Source organism: Cuculus canorus, chromosome Z (genome assembly GCF_017976375.1).
Source record: "Cuculus canorus isolate bCucCan1 chromosome Z, bCucCan1.pri, whole genome shotgun sequence".
In the NCBI taxonomy this organism is placed as follows: Eukaryota; Metazoa; Chordata; class Aves; order Cuculiformes; family Cuculidae; genus Cuculus; species Cuculus canorus.
This window is the reverse complement of record NC_071441.1, coordinates 12,023,532-12,046,026: the sequence shown is the minus strand read 5'-3', so window position 1 is coordinate 12,046,026 and position 22,495 is coordinate 12,023,532. Positions and strand designations below refer to the sequence as shown.

The window sequence follows — 22,495 nt, the reverse complement described above, 5'->3', positions numbered from 1 at the left end:
ACACAAAATCACATTTTCTGTATATACTCTTAAATGATTCAGAATAGGAGCCATAGTATCAGTTTGTTCCTTATAAAAGTTGCCTTTACAAACATCACAAAGGAATACATGCTCTTTCTTAGAGCTTGTAAGGCAGGATGATTTTCTATTTTACTTGATCTCTTTATTGAAATAGCTTTTGTGTATTAACAGATTTTTTTTTAAAGATAAGCTAATTTCTGAGAGTGAAGTTAAAACAAATTTTAAGATAAACCCATGCTCTTCAGAGACACTGGCAATGCAGCTTATGTCCCATTTCTAATAGTTTCAATGGCTAGATTTCAGGTGTGTATTGTACACTGCACAAATGTATAGAGGGCATAGCAGGAATTGGTTCACAAACATCTAGAACTAGCTTGTGTTCTACAGCTTAAGTTAAACCCTTTGGAATCTATGGATAAATAACATTCTTCTGTATTTGGCGAAGAGTGAGACACAGAACACATGCAAGGGTTAGATACGTTGACCCCTGTACATTTTTTAGAAGCAGTTAAATTTTCTGCAAAAGTATGCTATCATACGTTGCATGTTGTTGATAAACAAGTTTGTTAACCCAAAGGTCAAATAAATTAAAAGTATCTTCTATAACTGGTTCTCTTTCCTAATGTTTTGTCCTCCAACATAGTTAAACCCGTATTTCAGAATCTTTTAAGAATCGGGAAAAAAAATAAATAAATACAGGACTACTTTTCCAGATATAATTTGATGCTTAATCTAGAGCATCTTCATGTTGCTATGGCCAATTATGGCCATATAAGAATTTTAAAGAGAGAAAATATTCAGAAAGTGACATCTTCCCTTTGTAAAGTACAGCTAGTTTCCTAGAAATAGATACATTGGAAGCCTTCCGTAATATTTTGGATCTAAGTATTAATTTGGCTAAAACACTAGCTTGCTTGTATAGAATCACTATTATATGAATTGTAGTAATAGTAAAAAAAAAAAAAGAAATCTTTAGTTTTTGAATAGGAGGGATAAAACTCTTTAAATATCACTTCCTTTTCTGTTTCATGACAAATATGTGATTTGTTGGTTTTAATTATAGTAAGTTATTGACTCGGTAGATGGCACTCTTCCCTCTGAGTCACCTAGGTGCCTATATCATCTGTATTCAATATTCTCATTTTAAAATACAGTATAGAATTGATCCTGACTTCTTGTGCTCGTTAGAATTAGAATATTACTTGTCACATTCTGAGAGTATTTCTCTTTAATTGTTACATTCTTGCATGTCTCAATTATGATTATTGGGGATGCTGGATAACATTTTTTCCTCAACTGTTGTGTATGCTAGTGTTAAAGTAGTTGTAACACCCCACACGTTCCTCCCCCTTCCATTCCCCAGCTTGCACCTAACAGGGCCTGATTGCCAAATCTACTCTGATAACTAAGTTTTATGACTTCAGTGGAGTTGTTTTCATACTAAGATGAAAATTGCCCGTGTAATGCTTATCAATTTGTTACCTTTCAGTAAATTTTATGTGAAACTTAGAGGCATGCAGTTGTGCTGATGCTCGGTGCTCAGTATATTAAAACAGGATCTCTCGCCATGGATTCTTATCTGCTTAAAGGTCAGATTCCGCTGCTACAGACTTAAATACAAGTCACAAGTAAACCAGTTTAACTGTAAAATACAGTCTTTTAAATACATGCTCTTCACATGTCTATTAATGAAATTGATTTGAAGATTGAATTTTACTAATTTTCACTGTTTGTACCTTTGTCCGTGCCGTGCTGTAGATATATGTCCCTTGAACCCACAACAGCAAAGGAAATAAGGCTTCGCTATCTCTTTCATCATTCTTACTACTTATGCCAGAGATGCCGAACTCTTTTTCTGTTCTTTTTCTGTTAGCCTTTTATGGAGCAGATTAGAATACTTCAGTTGCTTTTCTGGTTTTGTGCAGCGGGGTCATTGAAAAACAATATCCATGCCATCTTCATGCATTTTCTGTACTTTCTACAGTAAAAAGAACTTCGCTAGTTACAGATGGAAATAGGAACTAAGTTTTGAATTTGCCCTTCTTGTAATGCAGCTCATTCAGTTTTATGATACAGATTTGAATTGGCATTATTGGACACATCTGAAGTATTAGTTTCTTTTTTTTTTTTGGAGAAGACAGAAAAAACAGAGAAATCCATTTTAAGCTCTTTATAGTACTCAATGAGAGCTTCCTCAAAGCAGAAAAGAAAGCTAGCTTATGCTGAACCAACATCTTCTGCTAATTACTTCTGCATTTTGTTTTACTCCTTAAAAGTGAGTTTTTTCCATTCCTTGGGGTCTGGTAAAATGAAAAGATAGATCCTCTTCAGCCTTCCAAGCAGAATGCAATTCACAGCTGAGATGTGTTCTTCTGATGTTTTCTGCTACTTTGGTCCTGATGCCTGCAATGCATTCTCAACAAGCAACCGATAGCTGGTTTAGTAAAAGCCATCAGATAACAGTGCCTTTGAGGGCTGATAATCCATAGTCTGTGATAGGGTTGTGAGCATTGAGGAGCAGATCCTCCCAGAATCAAATTTCTTTCTGTGGTGACTTTGAAAGCAGAATCATTGTATCCTTTGCTGTTTTAATACTCTCCTAATGCACTACTGACACAACTTCTGTAGTTCTCCAGACTGGATGGCAGAAGACCTATCTTTCTCTAAATTATTAGATTCTATTTCTAAATTTTTTTCTTTTTTTTCTCTAGAAGAAAATCACTACTTTTTTTTCCTCCCTCCTAAACGATTGAGGCATCTTCACGTGACTTGAAATAAATATTAGTTAACTACTTGCTCTTTTTCCAGAGCTTTATGGTCTGACAGATTATCCTAAAAATACCGCCACAGCTTAAGCCCATAATAATTTTGGCTGGATACCTAGGTGAATATTCAGAGTTTTGACAGTTTACTGGTGCTCTGCAGTCTGAGTCTTTGTCTGTGTGGCTGTCCATGCAGCTTGCTAGAAAGATGCACTGTGTTCTAGATACTATAGAAAAATGATGCTTCCACACACGTAGTGGTGTTCCCAAGGGGTCAGTACCAGGCCCAGTCTTGTTTGACACATTCGTCAATGACCTGCATGAGGAGACAGAGCAAGTTTGTTGATGACACATAACTGGGAGGAGTGGCTGATGCACTGGAAGACTGTGCTGCCACTCGGTGAGAGCTGGGTAGGCTGGAGAGTTGGGTGGAGAGGAACTTATGAAGTTCACCAAAGGCAAGTACAGAGTTCTGCACCTAGGGAAGAATAACCCCATGCACCAGTACAGATTGGGGTTGACCCCAAGCTGGAAAGCAGCTCTGCGGAGAAGGACCTGGGAGTCCTGGTGGGCAGAAAGTTAACCATGAGGCAGCAACGTGCCCTCCTTGCCCAGAATGTCTATGATACCCCGGAATGCATGAAGAAGAGTGTGGCCAGTGGGGTGAGTGAGGTTCTTATTGCTATCTGCTCTGCCATATTGAGGCTGCATCGGTGCTTACAAATATCTAAAGTGCAGATGTCAAGAGCGTGGGGCCAGACTCTTTTCAGTGACAGGCCAAGGGGCAGCGGGTACAAACTGGAACACAGGAAATTCCACCGTAACGCACGTAAAAACTCTTTACTGTGATGGTGATGCACCATTGGAACAGGCTGCCTGGAGGGGCTGTGGAGTCTCCTCTAGAGATGATCAAAACCCACCTTGATGCATTCCTGTGCAACTTCTTGTTATGGGTCAAGCTGCTTAGTGGGGGGTTGGACTAGGTGATCTCCAGAGGTCCTGTCCAGCCCTAACCGTTCTCTAACTTGTGTGCATTTACCAGTATATTTTTCAGTTAATAAGCAATGATTGTGACTTCTTTTCATGCTTCAGAATTGAAAGTTTTTGTTTTATCTCTCAGCACATAGTTACCATTCAGGGCAATTCTCTCTGGGTAATGTGAACTTTATTGTTAGTGCTTCTCTATGAAGAAGTAGTACATGTCCATATTACCAAAGTTGTTAAAGCTGGCATTGTTTTTAGTGATCTAACTGCACAAATGTATTAATGATCTTTGATACCTAACTCTCATATCAGTTTTGGGGGTGTTATGAAAACACTTGCTCTGGAATTACAGGTAATGAACCTGCTCTGGGAATAAAAGGGGAGGCTTCTTTTTCCTCTTGTAAAACCAAGTTATGATTAGTTCTTATGAATAACAGATTATTAAGAGTACTTAAAAATGCAGAAAGTAAAAACCCTGAAAAGTTGTGTTGTTTCAAATCAAATACTATTTGATTTTTCCCTGTTTTTAATTCTGTCAATAAATAAATAAATAAGTTATCTGCAAAAACTGAGGTGACTTCATGTCTACTGTCATTTAAAAAGTTCCAAAACATGTGGCAGTGAGATGCAGTTTTGAAATTCATGTAACCTTGCTAGTTATTCACTCAAGAACGATGAAACTTAACAGTTGTTTTACTAGTGGCTTTAGATTCTGTATAAAACTAACTGAAGTGTCAAGTCATGGCCTTAGTCTGTGAAGAAGGGCGAATATCCAGATCATGTAACTAAAGTGCTTTTCCATGTGTTTCATTGTTCAGGTTCTTTTCACGGTTGAGATGTAGTTCTATTATGACTTGGATATGTTGATACGTTTTGGTTTTAAGAGCATATTCACGTACATGATTTTTGTGGGAAGACTCCTAAACGTACGTAGAGTAACACTGATGCCAGGGAAGTTTAGACATAAGAGCAAGTTACTATAAAGTACCAGCAACATACTATAAGTTAGTTTAGTCCTGTTTTGTCATACGCTAAGCTAACTCAGGTAACCTTTCATTGTCAATAAGCTCAGAGTTATGCAGTTATGGTCCTGAAGGAAAAGATACTTCTGTCAGAACTAGAACTGCCAAAATTCATTATTTCTTTACCATACTGGCACTCACAAGTCTATTTTAAAATTTGTTTTCCACTGAGCTGCCAAAAGGATGATACTTGATAATTATTCAGTTGCTGTTGGAGTCAAATCTCTGTTGTAGGTATCTGTAATATTATGTTAGAGCATCAGATTTTATTATTATATATACTATTATCATTATTTTAGTTATTTCTGAACATTTTGTTCAGGTTGTGTTCTGAAAAACTGTGCAACTTGGTATTTTATAGAGCTGATCATACTCAGCTTCCAGATGAATATGACTCTTTTCCAGACCTTTTAAGATGGCTGTTTGGATAGAACTAAGGTTGCGTTTGGATGGCTTTCACACTGCTTCAGCCAGACCCATGGCAGATCTCTCATTTATTAGTCTCGGCAGCTAGAAAAAGGGAGTGCTAAGTGGTTGGATAAATAGGGAGGAAGAGGTATAGGCAGTTCCTTAGCTTGCACATTAATTTAGCTGTAATGAAAGGTATTTGCTTGTATTGTAATTTTAGGACAGTTAGTCCTGCTTAAAAATTGCAAGGTCATAAGTAATGCTGACAAATATTCCTTGTTCAGATTCTTTCAGAAGAAATGTCTGCCCTATGAGGTCTTTCAGCAACCTGCCAAAGTGGATTGAAATACATTATACAATTCTGAACAATGTGTTTGGAAACACTAGAGAACATGAAATTGTACTCCAAACACTAGCAAACCCAAGGAATTTCTGAGATGTGTGAAATGCAGTCTGTTAAAACATGCAAGTGTTTATGGGTCTTTGACCAAGATTGGTTTTGAAGCTATTCCATTTTAGTCATATCTTGGCTAATATTATTCATTATTTAGTGGTTAAAAAAAAATAGCAGCAAACAATAGCAATAGTAAGAGATGCATTTGGTCAAGAGAATTGTGATGTTTCGCAGTTCTATTTTCGGTTGTGTCTTGAGTCAATTAAACAGATTGTTTGGCAATCCAAAAAAATGTCATTCCTGTACATGACTCTTTGTAAAAATGGGATTCTAAATAGTATGGTGCTATGGTAGGGGTAGTAACTTCACTGAAATGTGTATCCCTTCTCTGTAGTCTTTGCACTGCTGTAATTTCCATCTCTCCTTGTGTTACTTAAAGGAAACTCTGCTTCTGGTTATTCTTTTATGTAGCTCTAGAACTTAAATGTAGTGTATGAGGTTTAAAAAGGCCATTTGCCGGGTCCTGCACTTTGATCACAACTCCATGCAGTGCTACAAGCTTGGGTAAAAGTGGCAGGAAAGCCGCCCAACAGAAAAGGACTGGGGTTGACAGCTGACTGAACATGAGCCATCAGTGTGCCCAGGTGGCCAAGAAGGCCAATAGCATCATGGATTGTATCAGAAGTGGTGTGGCCAGCAGGACTGGGGAAGTGAACGTGCCCCTGTACTCAGCGCTAGTGAAGCCGCACCTCAAATACTGTGTTCAGTTTGGGGCTTCTCATGACAAGAAAGACTTTGAGGTCCTGCAGTGTGTCCAGAGAAAGGCAATGAAGCTGGTGAAGAGTGTGGTCTTAGGAGGAGCAGCTGAGTTAGCTGGGTTTGTTTAGTCTGGAGAAGAGAAGGCTGAGAGGAGACCTTATTGCTCTCTACAACTACCTGAAATGAGGTTGTGGTGGGTCTTGGTCTCTTCTCCCAAGTGACAAGTGATAGGACAAGAGGAAATGGCCTCAAGTTGCACCAGGGGAGGTTTAGATTGGATATTAGGAAAAATTTCTTTACTGAAAGAGTGATGAAGCATTGGAACAGACTGTGCAGTACCTAGAGGTTTTTAAAAAACATGTAGCCATGGCACTTAGGGACATGTTGTAGCATGCATGGTGGTATTGGGGTGATGGTTGAACTGGATGATCTTAGAGATCTTTTGCAACCTTAATAGTACTATGAGTCTAAGTATGTTTTTTCATCTTAGTATTTTTTACATTTTTAACTAATAAAAAATATTTTTTTACTCCAGATTTTTTGCTTTAGGCTTCCACAAGTTCTTTGAATGAAAAGTGTGAATTTCATTAAAGTATTTACATTTATAAATGGCTTGTATTTATTGAATAAGGCCACACTTAACATTAGTAGAAACACTAGAGTAACTAAACCAGAAAAAAATAGGAAGAACCAGACTGTTTTGCCCAACAGAAATCATGGTTATTATGTTGAGGAAAAAAATCAAATACCAATATTTTCTGCATGTTATCTAATCTCTTTCCAAGCATTCTAACTTTATTAAACTTCTATTTTAACTCTTATTACTCTATAATTTGAGTGGAAGTTAAGTGTTTCAATTTACTAACTTTACATAGACCAAAGTAATAAGATAGTTGTGTGATTTAAAAACAATGCAGTTCTCCCTATTTTTTCAGTTATAATGGAGGGAAATGGCTTATTGGCTATTAACTTTTCTTGTTTGCAGATTTGATGGTACTTTATGTATTTATAATGATTTAACCACATTAATTGCAAAACCTTCCTTAGCTGTAAAAAAAAAGCATACTTTAACTTCTTAGATTTCTTAGTTTGAGGCAGTTCTGTTGGCCTTCCAGAAAAGAATGTGTTTCGCAGGATGATATCAAGCACTTAAAGTTGAAGTTAGCTAGTTTGAGCATGCGATGCAGGAGGTTGCATGTGGACTTGTGAGTAAGATGTAGCACTGTTCCAACTCAGAATGGGATGGAGAGGAAGGTCCCCCCCATTTTTATTTTGGTAAAATATTTAGATTACAATAATTGACTGTAATGAAGCTTTCATTCTGAGTATATAATTTACTTTCCTTTTCAATTAATATTCTGAAAAATTGTATTAAACTGTCATTTTTACTATTCCATTATTATTAAATAAATATTTTGAAGATTTCTCAGATAGCACCCACTTAGAATCTGTGGGATTCAGGTTTAAAGGGACCTGTGGAGGTCTGCAGTTCAATGTCCTCCTCTAAGTAGGGGTGAACTAAGAGATCAAACTAGGCTTTAGCCTATCAGTTATTGCAAAACCTTTGTGAGCAACTGACTTTCTGTTTGACTGTCCTTATGGGGGAAGGGGTTTTTCTTATAGACAGTCAAAATTTCTGCTCATCATTTGAAATTTTATAAGTCTTGGGGGAATAATTATTTTAATAGTTTCATGGTAATATTTAGCATGTGGTGAAAGTTAATAGTGTTAGTTCAGGTCACTTTTAATACAAAGGAGTTGTTTATCGATTCAAAAAACAGTAAAATTATTCTTCCATGACATTTGTAGAGGAAAACAAATTTTTGGAAGTACAAGTGCAAGAGGTTTTGTTTGTTGTGTTTTTGTTGTTTTTTTTTTAATTAGATGAGTAAATACTTAATGTGCTAATAAAAGTAGTGGAGAGGAATTTGCTTTCCGGTTTCAAGATAGGCTAGCTTTGAAACCCTAGTTTATAAAATTAATACTTGAATAATGTATAGAAGGAAGGTTAAAAGTGAGGAATTGGTGTAAAATTGATGGTTTAGTTTGAAGAATTCATACACAGGAAAGGGAATTTGACAGGTGCATCCTTTGCAAGACGGATTGCTTTTGATGTAGCCCATTTTCTTTCCCACCTAGTGCAGCGTCTTCTGCCTTTATTGGCAGAAGTGCTAAAATAAGTTGTACCTGCTCCACTCTTACATTTTTTAAGTTGTGGGAACCATGTGTGCAGACAGTCTGGATAGACACTGTTGCCTAATATCAACTTGTATACAATAAAAGTAATGGGATTTGTTAAGAGCCACTGTTGTAAAGTAAGTTACTGTTCTTGTTTTCAGCCGGTCATTCACAAGTTAGTAGCTGTGGATGTGCCATCAGAGATCAGTCGGTGGTGAAGGTATTCCATTTGCCAGTATGTTTAAAAAAAGAAAACCAAATTAAGTTCCCTTTGGTCTTGACATCTTTTGGAAGTTACATTCTCAGAAACTGGACAAGATTTCAGTCATGTTATTCTTCTTTCAGGCTTAATCTCTGTCCACATCCTTTAAACTTACCTTTGTTAAAACAGTCATTCCTTCTGCTGCTACTTCATGCTGTCATTCTGTGCATTTCTGTTCCTTTTAGTTCAGAGGCAGTCTACCAAATTTGCTAGTTTCAAAACTTACTAGCTATAAAACAAAGTAGCAGCCTGTTTGAAGGAATTTTATGCGTGTCATCTGGAGAACTACCATAGATATCCAGCACTTTGTTGGCTTTGTATTGCTCTAGCAATTGCACTGGCAATCAATTTAGTTTCTGTTATTTCTTGAAGAGGAGAATTCCTTTATTGTAATTTATTATAATGCGTGCTTATGAAAACAAACACTAAACTTGTAAAATAGATTAGTTTGAGTTTACTGTTAAAATAAAAATTCCTTTGATAACAGTCAGCATTAAAAATCATTTGAATGGATTGATTGTCTTTCTACCTGACCTTAAAAAGAAGTCAGGAAATAGGTTTTATTCCATTAACTGAAGAACCTGTTAATTAATCATGTGAAGCTACTGAAACTTATCTCTCTGTGTAAATACAACTCTGTGATTACCTAAATACTTCGTGATGGCTTAATTATACCCAAGCATAGGGCATATTGTACTCATGATAAAATGAGAAAAATAAGTTGTAGCAGTACATACTTAAGAATGTCAATCGTGTTCTCAAAGATTTTGTAAAAATGTCACCGGAAGTAACAGAAAAAAATCACTGCTCTTAATTTCTCATTTGATTCTATTATTTGATAATATGGTTTTACTAAAAAGATTCGGGTGTATGTAAAATATACGTTGTTAGTCCAGCAAATATTAACAACTACTGTGAAGATAATGAAGAACCTGTTGTGCTGTTTAGTAAATTGAGCATGCTATGCCTACATCTTGAATAGTTTGTGTCATTATGGCCTTTTTATCTCAAAAGATTTTAGAAGAATTGGAAAAGAGAAGCAAGGATAAAGAACCAGCTATAGGACTTTCTTTACAAGGAATGACTAAGTTGAGGATTCATACTTGAAAGTGTAAAATTTTGAAAGTCAGATTTGAGAGGATGTTACAGTCATCTACGGAGTTAGCAGAAGAAAGGCTCAAAACAAGAAGGGAGACAGTCCTTTATGCAAGAGTTAGCTGATGTTGCAGGTCCTTGGCAAATCACTTTTTGGAAACTGGACATACGCATAGATTGAAAGATTGGCTAGGCAAGTTCACAGAAGAAATACTAAACACCCAGAAGTACGTCTGCCTCAAAATATCTTAGCCAAAAATAGTTGAAGTTGGGGGGGCAGGTGTTGGGGTAATTGCTATTTTATGCTTGCATTGGTTTTATTCTTTCTTGGGTGTTCTTTTAGATCATCATGAAGGCAGGGTGCTGGGACACTGGAATCTTCGGTCTGGCCCATGTTGCAAATCTGTGCTGATTCTTGTACCAGGTGTGGTCTGTCATCCTAATGAAGTACTGCTCTTTACAACTTACCTCAGATACCAAGCATTTTATCCCATATGCAGTGTGAATAAGGGTGGATAAAGTGGACATCTTGTGTGTAAAGATACGTGTGATCTTCTGAGAGACTTGTAAAAGAATAACTTTTAATATTCAGAAAATCAGAAAAGAAGAAAGGCCGTGTCTACAGCAACACTTATAAATATATTTGCAATATGTTATTGCTATAGTTTATCTCATTTATTTTTATACAACAGACCTAAAACTTGGTGAGTAATCATAGCTGCTAGCTGTGTTTCTCTTCTGTCCAAGGTTTAGACTAGTGGCTTCCTATAAATGGTTTAGCATAATTTTTTGTGCTGTGTGGCAGGATGCCCCCAACCACGCCTATGTAATTAGTTTTGCTAGTCTTCCTTTTTTGCAAACTTTGTTGCGTTAGCACACTCTAAAAAGCATTGCCCTAGGAGCTGCTTGAGCTACTCTAAGTGAATGTCCTTTGAACAAAGACTTCATTTTGCCAGACTTTTCCCAAATGATAGAAAAAATATTAGCAGTCTACTTGGAGCAGATTAAACAGAAATACCTGTTCTTCTGGCTAGGCTAGCTTTAGCTAATCATATCCTTGTAATTAAAAATATAAATTATGATTCAGTAGTGAGAACACAATAAAACTAAGGAATCACTTTTGAGGAGTGGAAAACAGCAAGTTAAGTGTTACCTGTGTTCTGGTGATACTGCAAATGCGGAATCTCTTTATTATCTCTGAATGGTATTGATGTCACGATTTTCACTCATGTAGGTAACTGTACATTTCTGATGTGCTAGTTCAAAAATTTTTATTGTGGATCAGGTGCTATCTGATGAAATGAAAATTAGATATGTCACAGAAAAGTTTTGAAACACTCCTTATAGTTCTACTAGATTAAAACTCTGATTATTTTCATTGGTTCACAGTCTCCAGCCTGCAAGCTTAGTGCCTCACTATGATAATGAGATTTCAAATTTTTATGGTTTTGAAATCTACTTACGGTTTGTCCAGGTAAAGGGTAAAGATGCCTGGCTGAGAAGTCTCAGTATTGAAGGAGATCTAACATGTAGCTTGAAATAGAATTAGCATGATCTGAAGAAGGATGGTTTAGTCTAAGACTGGGCTACACCTGCTGGAAGGCCTGGAACTCGTTCTGTGTGATGTCTTGTGCTCTCTGTACTGCTGTCAATAAAGTGACTCCAGTCTACTGAAGACTCAGTGAAAGCTCTTTTAGCTAGCTTAAGTGCTGTTATTAAATGGAGAAGCACAGAACTTGGTGTAGGGTGTAAAAGCAGAAAGACGCAAGAGCTACGCTAGGGTGAGCCTGATGCTGCTGGTGTGATTGCCATGTGGATATCCCTCAAAATTATGTTTATAGTAGGGTAGGCCTATTTGTAGAACCTAGTTATTGATAGCTTGAACTATCAATCAATCTCTGGTAATCTTAAAGCTGTGGAGAGAGAACTGGGCTGGAACTTATGCTTGCTGAGGATCAGAAAAGAAAATATATGGAGGAGGGGGTAATGAGTTAGAGGAGTTAGAGCTGCAAGCTTGTACATTTTGGATACAGAATAGTAAAAAAGGAAGAGAACTTCTAGTGATGGAGAGACCAAGGCAGAGCAGAGAGTGAAGTGACTTTGCTAGTCCAAGGCCTGCAAGGGGCAAGCTTTGGAACCACAAGTGCCTGTCTGTTTCTTCAGTGCTAGAGTTTGCTTATGAAGCTGCCTCTGGAGCAATTCTGGAGTCTACATTGCCAACTAAAATAGCCTAATGAGTTTGTACAATGTTCATTTGCCTTCATGATATTGTGGTTGAGCTGATACTTTCTTACTTTGTAGTCCCGGAATCACAGGCTCGTTTAGGTTGGAAAAGACATTTAAGATCATCAAGTCCAACTGTTAACCTAACACTGCCAAGCCCACCACTAAAATCACGTCCCTAAGCACCACAACTACACGTCTTTTAAATACCTCCAGGGATGATGACTCAACCACTTCCTTGGGCAGCTTGTTCCAGTGCTTGACAATCCTTTCAGTGAAGTAATATTTCTTAATATCTGGCCTAAACCTCCCGGGTAGTCCTGTATAGCATACAGAAGGGTTCTGATTAGAAGAAGAATGCAGGGAAAGGAACTATTCTGTCTTCTCCAGAGACAGGAAGGAACTATCCATATTTTTATGCTACCTAATTTTAATCTATATATCAGTACTTTCTTAGGAACAAAAACTGCTCTGTGTTTAAGTGTCATATCTGAACCAATCAGCAGTATTGATCCTGTTGGAATAATTTTTTTAAGTACTATCAGAACACCGACATTATTCTTTTAAGTTTCTGTAGATAACTGTCTTGCATACTTAACTAAATCATGATTTAACGGTTTGTAGCACTTGTTATTCTATGCTTTCTATTAGTTTATTCTCTTCTCATTGCTGTAACTGATAAGGTAGCATTTCTATGTGATGATCATGGCTTAAATTGGAAAAGGAACCTTTTAGTCTGGATGACTGTAGAATAAACCCTGAAAATTGCCAAAACCATGCATAAATGAAGATAGTCTTAGAAAGCAGATGACAACAAAAAACACAGAATATATTATTTCCTCAAAATAACAAGGTTTTAAATCTAGTGCTCTGATTTTTGGTATGATGAATTTTTATTGGTGATCTGAAATGGTGTATCATGACCTAGGGTATGTCTCAAGCTGAGAATCATCTCAGGGTCCTCATGTTACATTAAGAACTGCTTTTGTTTACAAACTCATCTATGAAGTCCTCTATGTAATTAGTATCCTTTGTAATAGCTCTGCTGTGTGCTTGCATGCTACATGGAATTTTATTTGAGTGAGTCTTTTATTTTTATTATTATTTATCTAAAAGTTAGCTTTGTACATCTGTCCTAAGTACACAGGTGATAATACTGATAGTGGTAAATTTTTAACTGCTGTTTTAATGTTATGTTGGCAAAACTGATGAAGACAATTGTTTCAGAACAGAGTTTATTTTTACTGTTCTGACTGCATTTGCAGTTTAGAGGAAATGGTATGGAATTGTTTAATCTACAGTGTGATTATTTAAAATATTTCTTTTCATAGAAATTAGGAGAATTACAACTTACAGGAGTAATAGGTTTTCTAGCTGCAACTCAGAATTTAGTTTGTACACCCAAGTTAAATATCAGAATAAAATCCAATACAGCTAGACTTGGTTATCTGTGGCAGTTTTAAAGACATGGAAAACTAATAATAGAAAAAGCTGTTTCTGCTGAGTGATGTGTAAAATGTATATTATGCTTTTCCTTCCTTGGTTTAAATAGCTCTTTTTGGTTTGAGGTTTTTGAGGAAGAAACCAAATAAGACGTGTATTTTATTTTAAGGCAGAATGCTGTTGCGGTGTACCACTTTCTGTAAGGATAAGGCTAAGGATATGCTGTAGTAAAGCTTTTAGAATTACATCAAAACGCGTTGTTTTATAGCATGTATAGCTGTTTGTAATCTGTGCAAATCTAATGAACAACCAGTTTACCTTAAGAGTGATGAACTGTTGAGCAATTTTGATACAGAGCTTTCTACTAAAACTGACAAAACTCAGTATTTGTTTTATAGTTATTCTGCACGCAATTCTCTAGCGTTAGTGATGTTGTCTGCACTCACAATACAACCACTTTTTATTCGTAGGCAAGGATATGTATGCAAAAGAATATGATAAAACTACAAGTTATTGACTTCATAATTTTTATTTTCCATAATCATGGAAGTAGGATTTGGTAACTTGAGATTTTTGATCCCTTTAATTTCAGTTATTGATTGAACAGCAGTTCAGTTTATAGTTCTAGTTGTTGGAATAAGGTTAATTTAATTTTTTAAAATAGGGATATTTTATTTTTGTCTGTTCTTCTAACACTTATTCAGATATGAGACATAAATGATTCGCTGCATAGGTAAGTTGTATTTCTTAGCGTGAAGAATAAAAGCTAGAAAAGGTGAAATTCTGGTGAACCCATTATGTTTATCTATGTGCAAGGGTGTATGAAAAGAGCGGTCCTTATTTCAATAGCTTATTGTTGAAAACTGCAATAGTAAAAAGTTGTCAAAAGTGTCAAGAAGTGTAATTTGGTGTAAAACAAGTGAAAAATAAGAACTTCCTTACAGAGATAACTTACTTTGAGATGTTCCCTGAAAGTGAACTCTTAATAATTTGTACCTCTGTTTCCTCTTGCTCAGGACAGAACCAGTTCTTCAGCTTCATTTTCTTTTCTGACAGCCTTTTCAAGCAGATTAATTGGCAAATCCTATAGTATTATACATATGAAGTACGTGTTCAGCTGTCTCAGTTATGAAGAGCTGTATGTCCAGACGTAGAATCATGGAATGGTTTGGGTTGGAAGGGATCTTAAAGTTCATTCAGTTGCAACTCCCCTGCAATGGGCAGGGGCACATCCTATGAGATCAGGCTGCCCAAGGCCCCATCCAACCTGGCCTTGAACACCTCCAGGGATGGGGCAGCCACAACCTCCCTGGGCAACCTGTGCCAGTGCCTCACCACCCTCATTGTGAAGAAATTCCTCCTTATGTCTAGTCTAAATCTTACTCTCTCCAGTTTATAGCTGTTCCCCCTTGTCCTATGATTACACGCCTTTGTAAACAGTCCTTCCTTGGCTTTCCTGTAGGCCTACTGCGGGTACTGAAAATTGCTATAAAATCAGAGCCTTCTCTTCTCGAGGCTGAACAAGCCCAGCTCTCTCAGCCTGTCCTCATGGCAGAGGTGCTCCAGCCCTCGGATCATCATTGTAGCCCTCTTCTGCACTGGTTCCAACAGCTCCATATCCTTCTTATGTCGAAGGTTCCAGAACTGGACACAATATTCCAGATGAGGTCTCACAAGAGAGGAATAGAGGGTCAGAATTGCCTCCCTCGACCTGCTGGCTATGCTTCTTTTCATGCAGACCAGGTCACAGTTGGCCTTCTGGGCTGCGAGCTCACGATGCCGGCTCATGTCGAGCTTCTCATTGACCTGCACACCCAAGTCCTTCTCTGCAGGACTGCTCTCAATCACATCATCCCCCATCCTGTACTGAAACCTCAGATTGCCCGACCCAGGTGTAGGACCTTGCACTTGGCCTTGTTGAACCTTGTGAGGTTCTCACAAGCCCACTTCTCCAGCCTGTCCAGGTCCCTATGGATGACATCCTGTACTTCCAGCGTGGCAAGTACGCCACTCAGCTTGGTGTCATCTGCAAACTTGCTCAGGGTGCACTCGATCTTGCTGTCAGTATCATTGATGAAGATATTAAACAGCACTGTTCCCAGTACAGACCCTTGAGGGACACCACTTGTCACGGATCTCCATCTGGACAGTGAGCCATTGACCACTGCTCTCTGGGTGCAACCTTCCAACCAATTTCTTATCCACCATACCATCCACCCATCAAATCCATATCTCTCCAATTTAGAGAGAAGGATGTTGTGGGGGACTGTGTCAAAGGCTTTACAGAAGTCCAGATAGATCACATCCGTTGTTTTTTCTCTAGGATAAATAAATAGGACATACCTATTTATTGGTTTTGTCTAGCCTGAATTTTCTTACATTCATGTACTTTTTGCATTAATATTCCAGCCATCTTGGTAGGTTTTTCCTAAGAATCTGCTGTGATTTTATTTTTTCATTTTCTGGACCCATTTTCTTTAGGAAATATTCCTTCAAAACCCTCTGTTATCTCTCCCCATATCTATCTCAATTATTACTCAGGTATGTGGTAGCTTTCAGTATTTTTAAAGTAGGTTTATGTGCTTATAGATAACTAGCTTGTGTTTTGTACTGATTTTGAAGAGTTTGCTAGTAAGAGTTTTCATACTTCATTAATTTTTCATACTTACTGAAAATACATGTGGTGCGTTATTATTGCTGATTAGTTAAATTATTTAAGCTATATACAGTGCTATTCATAAGCACTCATGTGTTTATTCATGTATGTTTTGAGTCCACTTACAGGTTTATTTCTGTCTCAGTGTTAATTTGATGCGGTTAGTCCTTTCTGCTACAGTAGACTTTGCCAGTAACATACGGCTAGTAATAGCAGTGCTTTATGGAAACTCTTTTCCTTTAGTGGTCTATTTTACATAATCAGTCTGATGAAAAGGGCAGTGTTATCCTTGAATGTATAAATACACATTAACACGTAAGAAGTAATTCAGTTTGCCTTTATATCTAGTACTGTTAATACCACTATTGGAACAACTCTTTGAATTGTAATACACATACGTCTGAAAGTTTAAAAAAGCCAGAGAGCTTAAAGAAGAGTGGCAGAAGGGCCACGGTGTAGTGGCGTGATGCTGACAAAGTTCCATTAACTCATCTGGTTTTAAAAAATATTGAGAAAATGATTTCAGAATGAAAGAGATCTCTGCTAGGACAAGGGACTCAATTTTGCTGATAAAGACAGAACAACATTCCCCAGATGGACACAGAAGTAACTTTTTAAACACTGAAGAAGAATGAATTAGCTCCTAAAGATATTGGAAGAAACATCGATTGAATGCTAAAATGCAGTGTCTACCTTTGGAGTTCCCTAAGCCGTGGAGCTTCTGTCAGGGAAGGTATTGGTCTGTGCTGCCTTGTTATTCCTGAAAGCACTCACAAATGACTGCTGTGGAAGGAGAGGCAGGTGAACTGGATGACCAGTACAGGTGTTTTCAAATTGTGTTGAAAACAATTCATAATATGAGATTGAATAGATTTTAAGGAACAGCGTTTTATCCTCCGTATCTTCTAGAATAAATTACTTACCTTTTTATGCTAGGGGTGGGTGGAAGTGTGATTTGTATTTTCTTACTTTTTTATTTTTATTTTTTGATAGTGGAATACACTTGCATACATAGAGCTCTGCATGAACTTTGTAGTTGCACAGTTGCATGCATTAGGCCTGCAAGCTGACACATGGAAGAGATCAGGAGGAATCCTCTCTTCTTTCCCTGCAATGTACAGCTGGACAGTAGAGAATTTTCTGTCTTCCCCTAAATTTCTGGGATTGGCTGTAGCTGCAAGTAGCTTAGCTACAAAGATTGAGCAATGCTTATGGTATTTACAGAGAAATCATCTTTTTTATGTTTGACTTAAGTGTCCTACTCAAATGATCAAGATTGTAGTACCGAGATTTGGAAAGGAAAAAGGGATTTTTCATCAGGTCAGATTTGCAAATAACTGAGGTATTACATGAACATGTTGGTGACTTTTTTCTTGTACTGAGGACTACTGGCACAGAACTTGTGCATCTGTACTAATAAGGTGACTTCTCCAGAACAGAGTAGCTTCATATGTATTGCCTGTCCATCATTATGCTTGGCTACCTTCTGAAGTTTTCCTGGGAATTCTTTGAGGTTATTTGTTGTCATGGGCCATATGTGCAAGGAGTTTTAATTTGAACAATTCGATGAACTTTTAAAACAGTTTGATAATACAGATAATAATAGAATTTCAGTGTCCAGGAGTGTGGTTCTTGTTACTTTTTAATTCAGTACTATATATGTATCTTTTAGCACCGGGTATTCTCATATCCTGCCAAAAAAAAAAAAAAAACAAAACCAAACAACAAAAAAACCCACCCAAAAAAACCAAAAGAACAAAACAAAAGACACACACCAGAAATTTTTCCTTTTTAAGTGCCCTTGGAGTGCACGTGAATACTTCCTGTTTGATTCATGGCATGACAGGAGGCTATTGCCACTCCAATTCTCAACTGTCCTGTTGAACTCATAATAGTTTATGTCTGCCTGACCTTCTGTCTGATGTGTCAGTCAGTTGTTAGTGACAGCTGTACATCCCTCATGCGTTTCCCACCTGTGTGGTGTGGCTTTTCAGCAGCCCTGCATGTGTGCCAGGAAGTCCTGGACCTCTTCCCCATCTGTCTCATCAAATGACTTCTGATCCATTCAGGGTGGAAATGGGCATATAATCAGCAATTTTACTTCATATCTCTTTCCACATTCCAATTCCCCAGCCTGGTTGCATTTCAAGGACTTCCCTGATAGAAGCTCCCTCTACTCGATGCTGGTGAGGCCACACATTGAGTATTGTGTGGAGCTTTGGGCCCCTCATGACAAAAAAAGACATTGAGGTTGTGGAGTGTTTCCAAAGGAGAGCGATGAAGCTGGTGAAGGGTGTAGAGCACAAGTCTTAAGAGTAGTGACTGAAGGAACTGTGCTGATCAGTATGGAGAAAAGGAGACTTTATTGCTCTCCACAACTACCAGAAAGGAGGTTGTGGTGTGGTGGGTGTTGGTCTCTTCTCCCAAGAAGAGGAAGTGGCCTCAAGTTGCAGCAGAGGAGGCTTAGATTGGATATTAGGAAATACAATTTCATTGAAAGGGTTGTCAAACATTGGAACAGGCTGCGCACGGCAGTGGTTGAGTCATCATCCCTGGAGGTATTTAAAAGATGCGTAGATGTGGTGCTTAGGGACATGGTTTAGTGGTGGGATTGGCAGTCTTAGGTTTGTGGTTGGACCTGATGATCTTAATGGTCTTTTCCAACCTAAACAATTCTGTGATTCTGTGACGTTCACCCAGTTTATTAGGAGAAATATGATCTTCTCTGAATTGGGCAAAGGATTTCTTTCGCTGCCTCAAAAGGATCAGGGTGCCATCTCATCCTGAGGTTTTTTGCAATCTGTATATCTGTATTCATACGTTAAGATCTTGTGTGGTGGGCCTGTAACATGTTCTGGCAGTGAATAAAAAAGAAAATACATTCACATCTTGTAAACTGCATTTTTGCATAACTCTCATGACTGTTATCCTGATTTTTAATGGTTGATTGAGATACTTGAAGTATTTACTAAGGGCCTGGTGACAGCTATGACTTTTGTGGTGAGTTTTTTGGTTGGTTTTGTATTTTTTGAACTAGCAATTGGACCTGTCTAATCTCATGGGTAATCTGGATGATTTGTCATATCAGGGGTTTCCATGCTTGAAGCTGCTAGCTGGCAAGTATTTACTCTGTAGTTTCTGCATTTTGGCTCTTAACATCTGCAAGTTGACTGTATCCCTTGTAAATTCAAAATAAAGCTAGAAGAAGTGGTGTCAAAACCGAAAAAGACAACTTAGGCCATTTGCTTAAATTGTATAGAGAAGCAAATGTTGAAATTGAGCAGTTTGGTACATAAAAAATAATGAGAGCTTTTGGACTAATGATGAGCAGAAACAATCCATATGAAACAAAAACAAATGGAAAAAATGGAGCTTGGAGGTGATCTAGGTAAAGTCAGTCGTTGGACATTGAAAACTTAAGAGTGTTTTTCTGTTAGAGTGAGGCATAGAAGAGTGAATGAATGCTACTTCCAGGAAATTAATAATTGCTTATACAACTTGAGTACTTAATGAAGCCATAATTAGAATATATTACTGCTTGGGTAAATTCTTGCAAAAATAATTAGTGTATTGGAAAATAAAAAAAAAAATTCTTTAGTTTTATTATCTAATTTAATTCTCATTATCGCAGTACTTTCTTACAAAAGCTAGCCTATGCTTAATGAAAAGTACTCACTACCCGGCATAAACAGAAGGGTACTATGGTCTTTGTTTTTCAAACATGTAATGGGAACAAGGGACTTAATTCATACATTCTCTCCTATTATTTTCCTTATGAAACTGAGCTAAAGGTGGGGAGTAACTTCAGATTCATACCTGTATGAGAGTAAGCAGATTCAGACCATAGGGCAAATTTTTGGCTCTGCTGCGATCAGTGTCAGCATTTTATTTGAGTCTGGTGGAACTGGCTTTCTTCTTAAACATCCATTTTATCTAAGGATTATGCCTTTAATTGTCTCCTTCTGATTAGCTTTGGATATTAAAAAATGTTGTAATACCAGTGCTTCCTTTGTATTGCACAGACTTTTTTGTGTTCTGTTCTGAACTACATTTTAAAGAATTAGAGCAAGTTTGAGTTTTCTCACTAAATAAGCCTGAGCCCCATCTGCTTTCTTTGAGGAATAATTTTTCATTAACTTCAGTAGGATTAGGCTCGGGCTCTGTCCTGAATGCAGAAGTAAGAAGTTTGCTTCCTTATATATACAAAAGACAGGAAATATTGTCTCTGTGTCATCTTAAAGCTTTGTGAAATATAAAACCTGATTATATGCCAACACATTTTATATAACAATGCTGATTTGATTACTTTCCCTTCTCCAAACAGCAAATCAGAAATCAGTGAGAGCTGTATGTGCATATAGAATGGCAGAGTTTGATTCACCTTGGTGAGATCAATGCAGATGAACGTTTGGGTTCAAAATTAGAGCTTAATCCCACAAACTGCTCTCCACTCAGGACCTTTAAAAATCACAGGAATTCCATGTGGTCACAGCAGTCTACATGCATAGGGAGTTTACTGGATTTGTTACAAGTTTTAGGCTTTGTTCTTTTGTCCATTTGTCCATGGATTTGGCTTACAGACAGACCTTAACTCTTTTAGCACTGGACAATATGTATCTCTTGGTCAGACTTCTACATGATAACTGTTCTTAGATTACTTTTAACACAAATGTCTGGTGGCCTTAAATTAAGTAACTGTCTGGTTAAAAATTAAAGCATAAACACAGTAGCTTTTAATCTTTGTTTTCACTCACCATTCAAAAGAATAGAAATTATTCTGAAATGTGCTGCAAGGAAATTGGTGTAAATCCTTGAAAATCAAAGGCTTTGTAGAAGTGTTCTCATGTCACTAGTCATATCATATGATTGCATATTTGAAGTATGAAAGTGTAATTAATGAATTAACTGCTGCATGACCACTGCTATTATTACTAGCCATGCTGTAAAAAAACATTTTAATACCATTTTCAGCTCTAAATATTTACATATTAGCTACACAAAAACTCATTGAGCTTCTGTATCTGAAGGCAGAAAAGAGGTAGATTTGGATTAGATACTAGGAAGAAAGTTTTTGCTCTGGGGGTGGTGAGGCACTGGAAGAGGATGGCCAGGGAAGTAGTGAATGCCCCATCCCTGAAGGTGTTCAAGGGCAGGTTGGATGGGGCTTTGAGCAACCTGCTGCAGTGAAAGGTGTCCCTGGAGCAGTTCCAAAGAGTTGGAACTTGGTGATCTTTAAGGTCCCTTTCAACCCAGACCACTCTATGATTCTATGGTTGTATATAAAAGAATGAAAATTCTATTTAAAGACACTTTTTTGCTTTTCGCAAAAAATATTTTTAATTTTATCTTGTTGCATACTGTAAGTACAGTATATTATAAAACACATATAATCATTGTAGATAATGAGAAGGGAAGTACAATGGCAGTTCGTAAGATTTTTTTTTGCATATATAATGGTGTTATAATTGAGAGTTATAGTCTTTAATTAGACTAAAAGTTTGAGTAGTAGGAGTTACAATTAATATTGTTTAGTTTGTGAATGTGAGACTGTAAGAGGATTCCAGTTATGTTCAAAAAGTAGACGCTAAGTGTTTTGAATCAGTAGCATTCTATAGACATGCTGCTGTTTAATTTTGTAACAGCATGGTAGACTGCTTTATGGAGGTGGTGATTGCAAAGATCCGTTTCAACCATTTTTTTCTTACTGGCAGGTGTCCCACTGGCCTGAGGCCAGCGGCTTGAGTGTACTGCAGCTTGTGGTTTACATCAGAGTGTAGAAAATCCCAGCACCAGCTGGCTGCATATAATTAAGCTGATTGTGGTCTGACAACTTGAACTATGATATAGATATGTGATTAATATACAAAATATCTTACAAATTTGATTCTGACACATTTTATCTACTTTTTTCTCCCTAACAGGTATGATATCTGCACTTACAAAAACAAGCCTTGTGGAACACTGGGTAAGAGTATAAAGAGAAATTTCAGCTTCTATTTGCTGTTTTCTTGCTTTACACTCAAATATTGACTGATTTACATGTTTTTAAGTTGATGCTTTCAAAATTTTGCAGTTTTATAGACATGAACAATGAAAGGTAGTCAGTGGTTTTGGGCTTTGATACATTGCTGGAAGTTTAAATGGAGCTGCTGCTGTGTATTTCTTCTCTGGCAGCTGTAGTTCTGTTAAAACCTAGCAGATGACTAAAACTTACTTCTTAGAGAAGAGAACTTGCTTTTTATTTCCATTTAACCTGTCTCCATGATCTAGTTAAAAAAATACAAGTAA

General features: G+C 37.3%; 1 protein-coding gene across 6 annotated transcripts in view; it reads left to right on the top strand.

Moving 5' to 3' along the window:
- Positions 1 to 22,495, top strand: part of ADAMTS6 (ADAM metallopeptidase with thrombospondin type 1 motif 6) — a 143,224-nt gene that overhangs the window by 34,937 nt on the left and 85,792 nt on the right. For all 6 annotated transcript variants that reach the window (XM_009559583.2, XM_054054768.1, XM_054054767.1 and 3 more), the window contains one exon: positions 22,129 to 22,172. In XM_009559583.2, the coding sequence (XP_009557878.1) occupies positions 22,129 to 22,172 (44 nt within the window). The remainder of the gene's footprint in view (positions 1 to 22,128; positions 22,173 to 22,495) is intronic.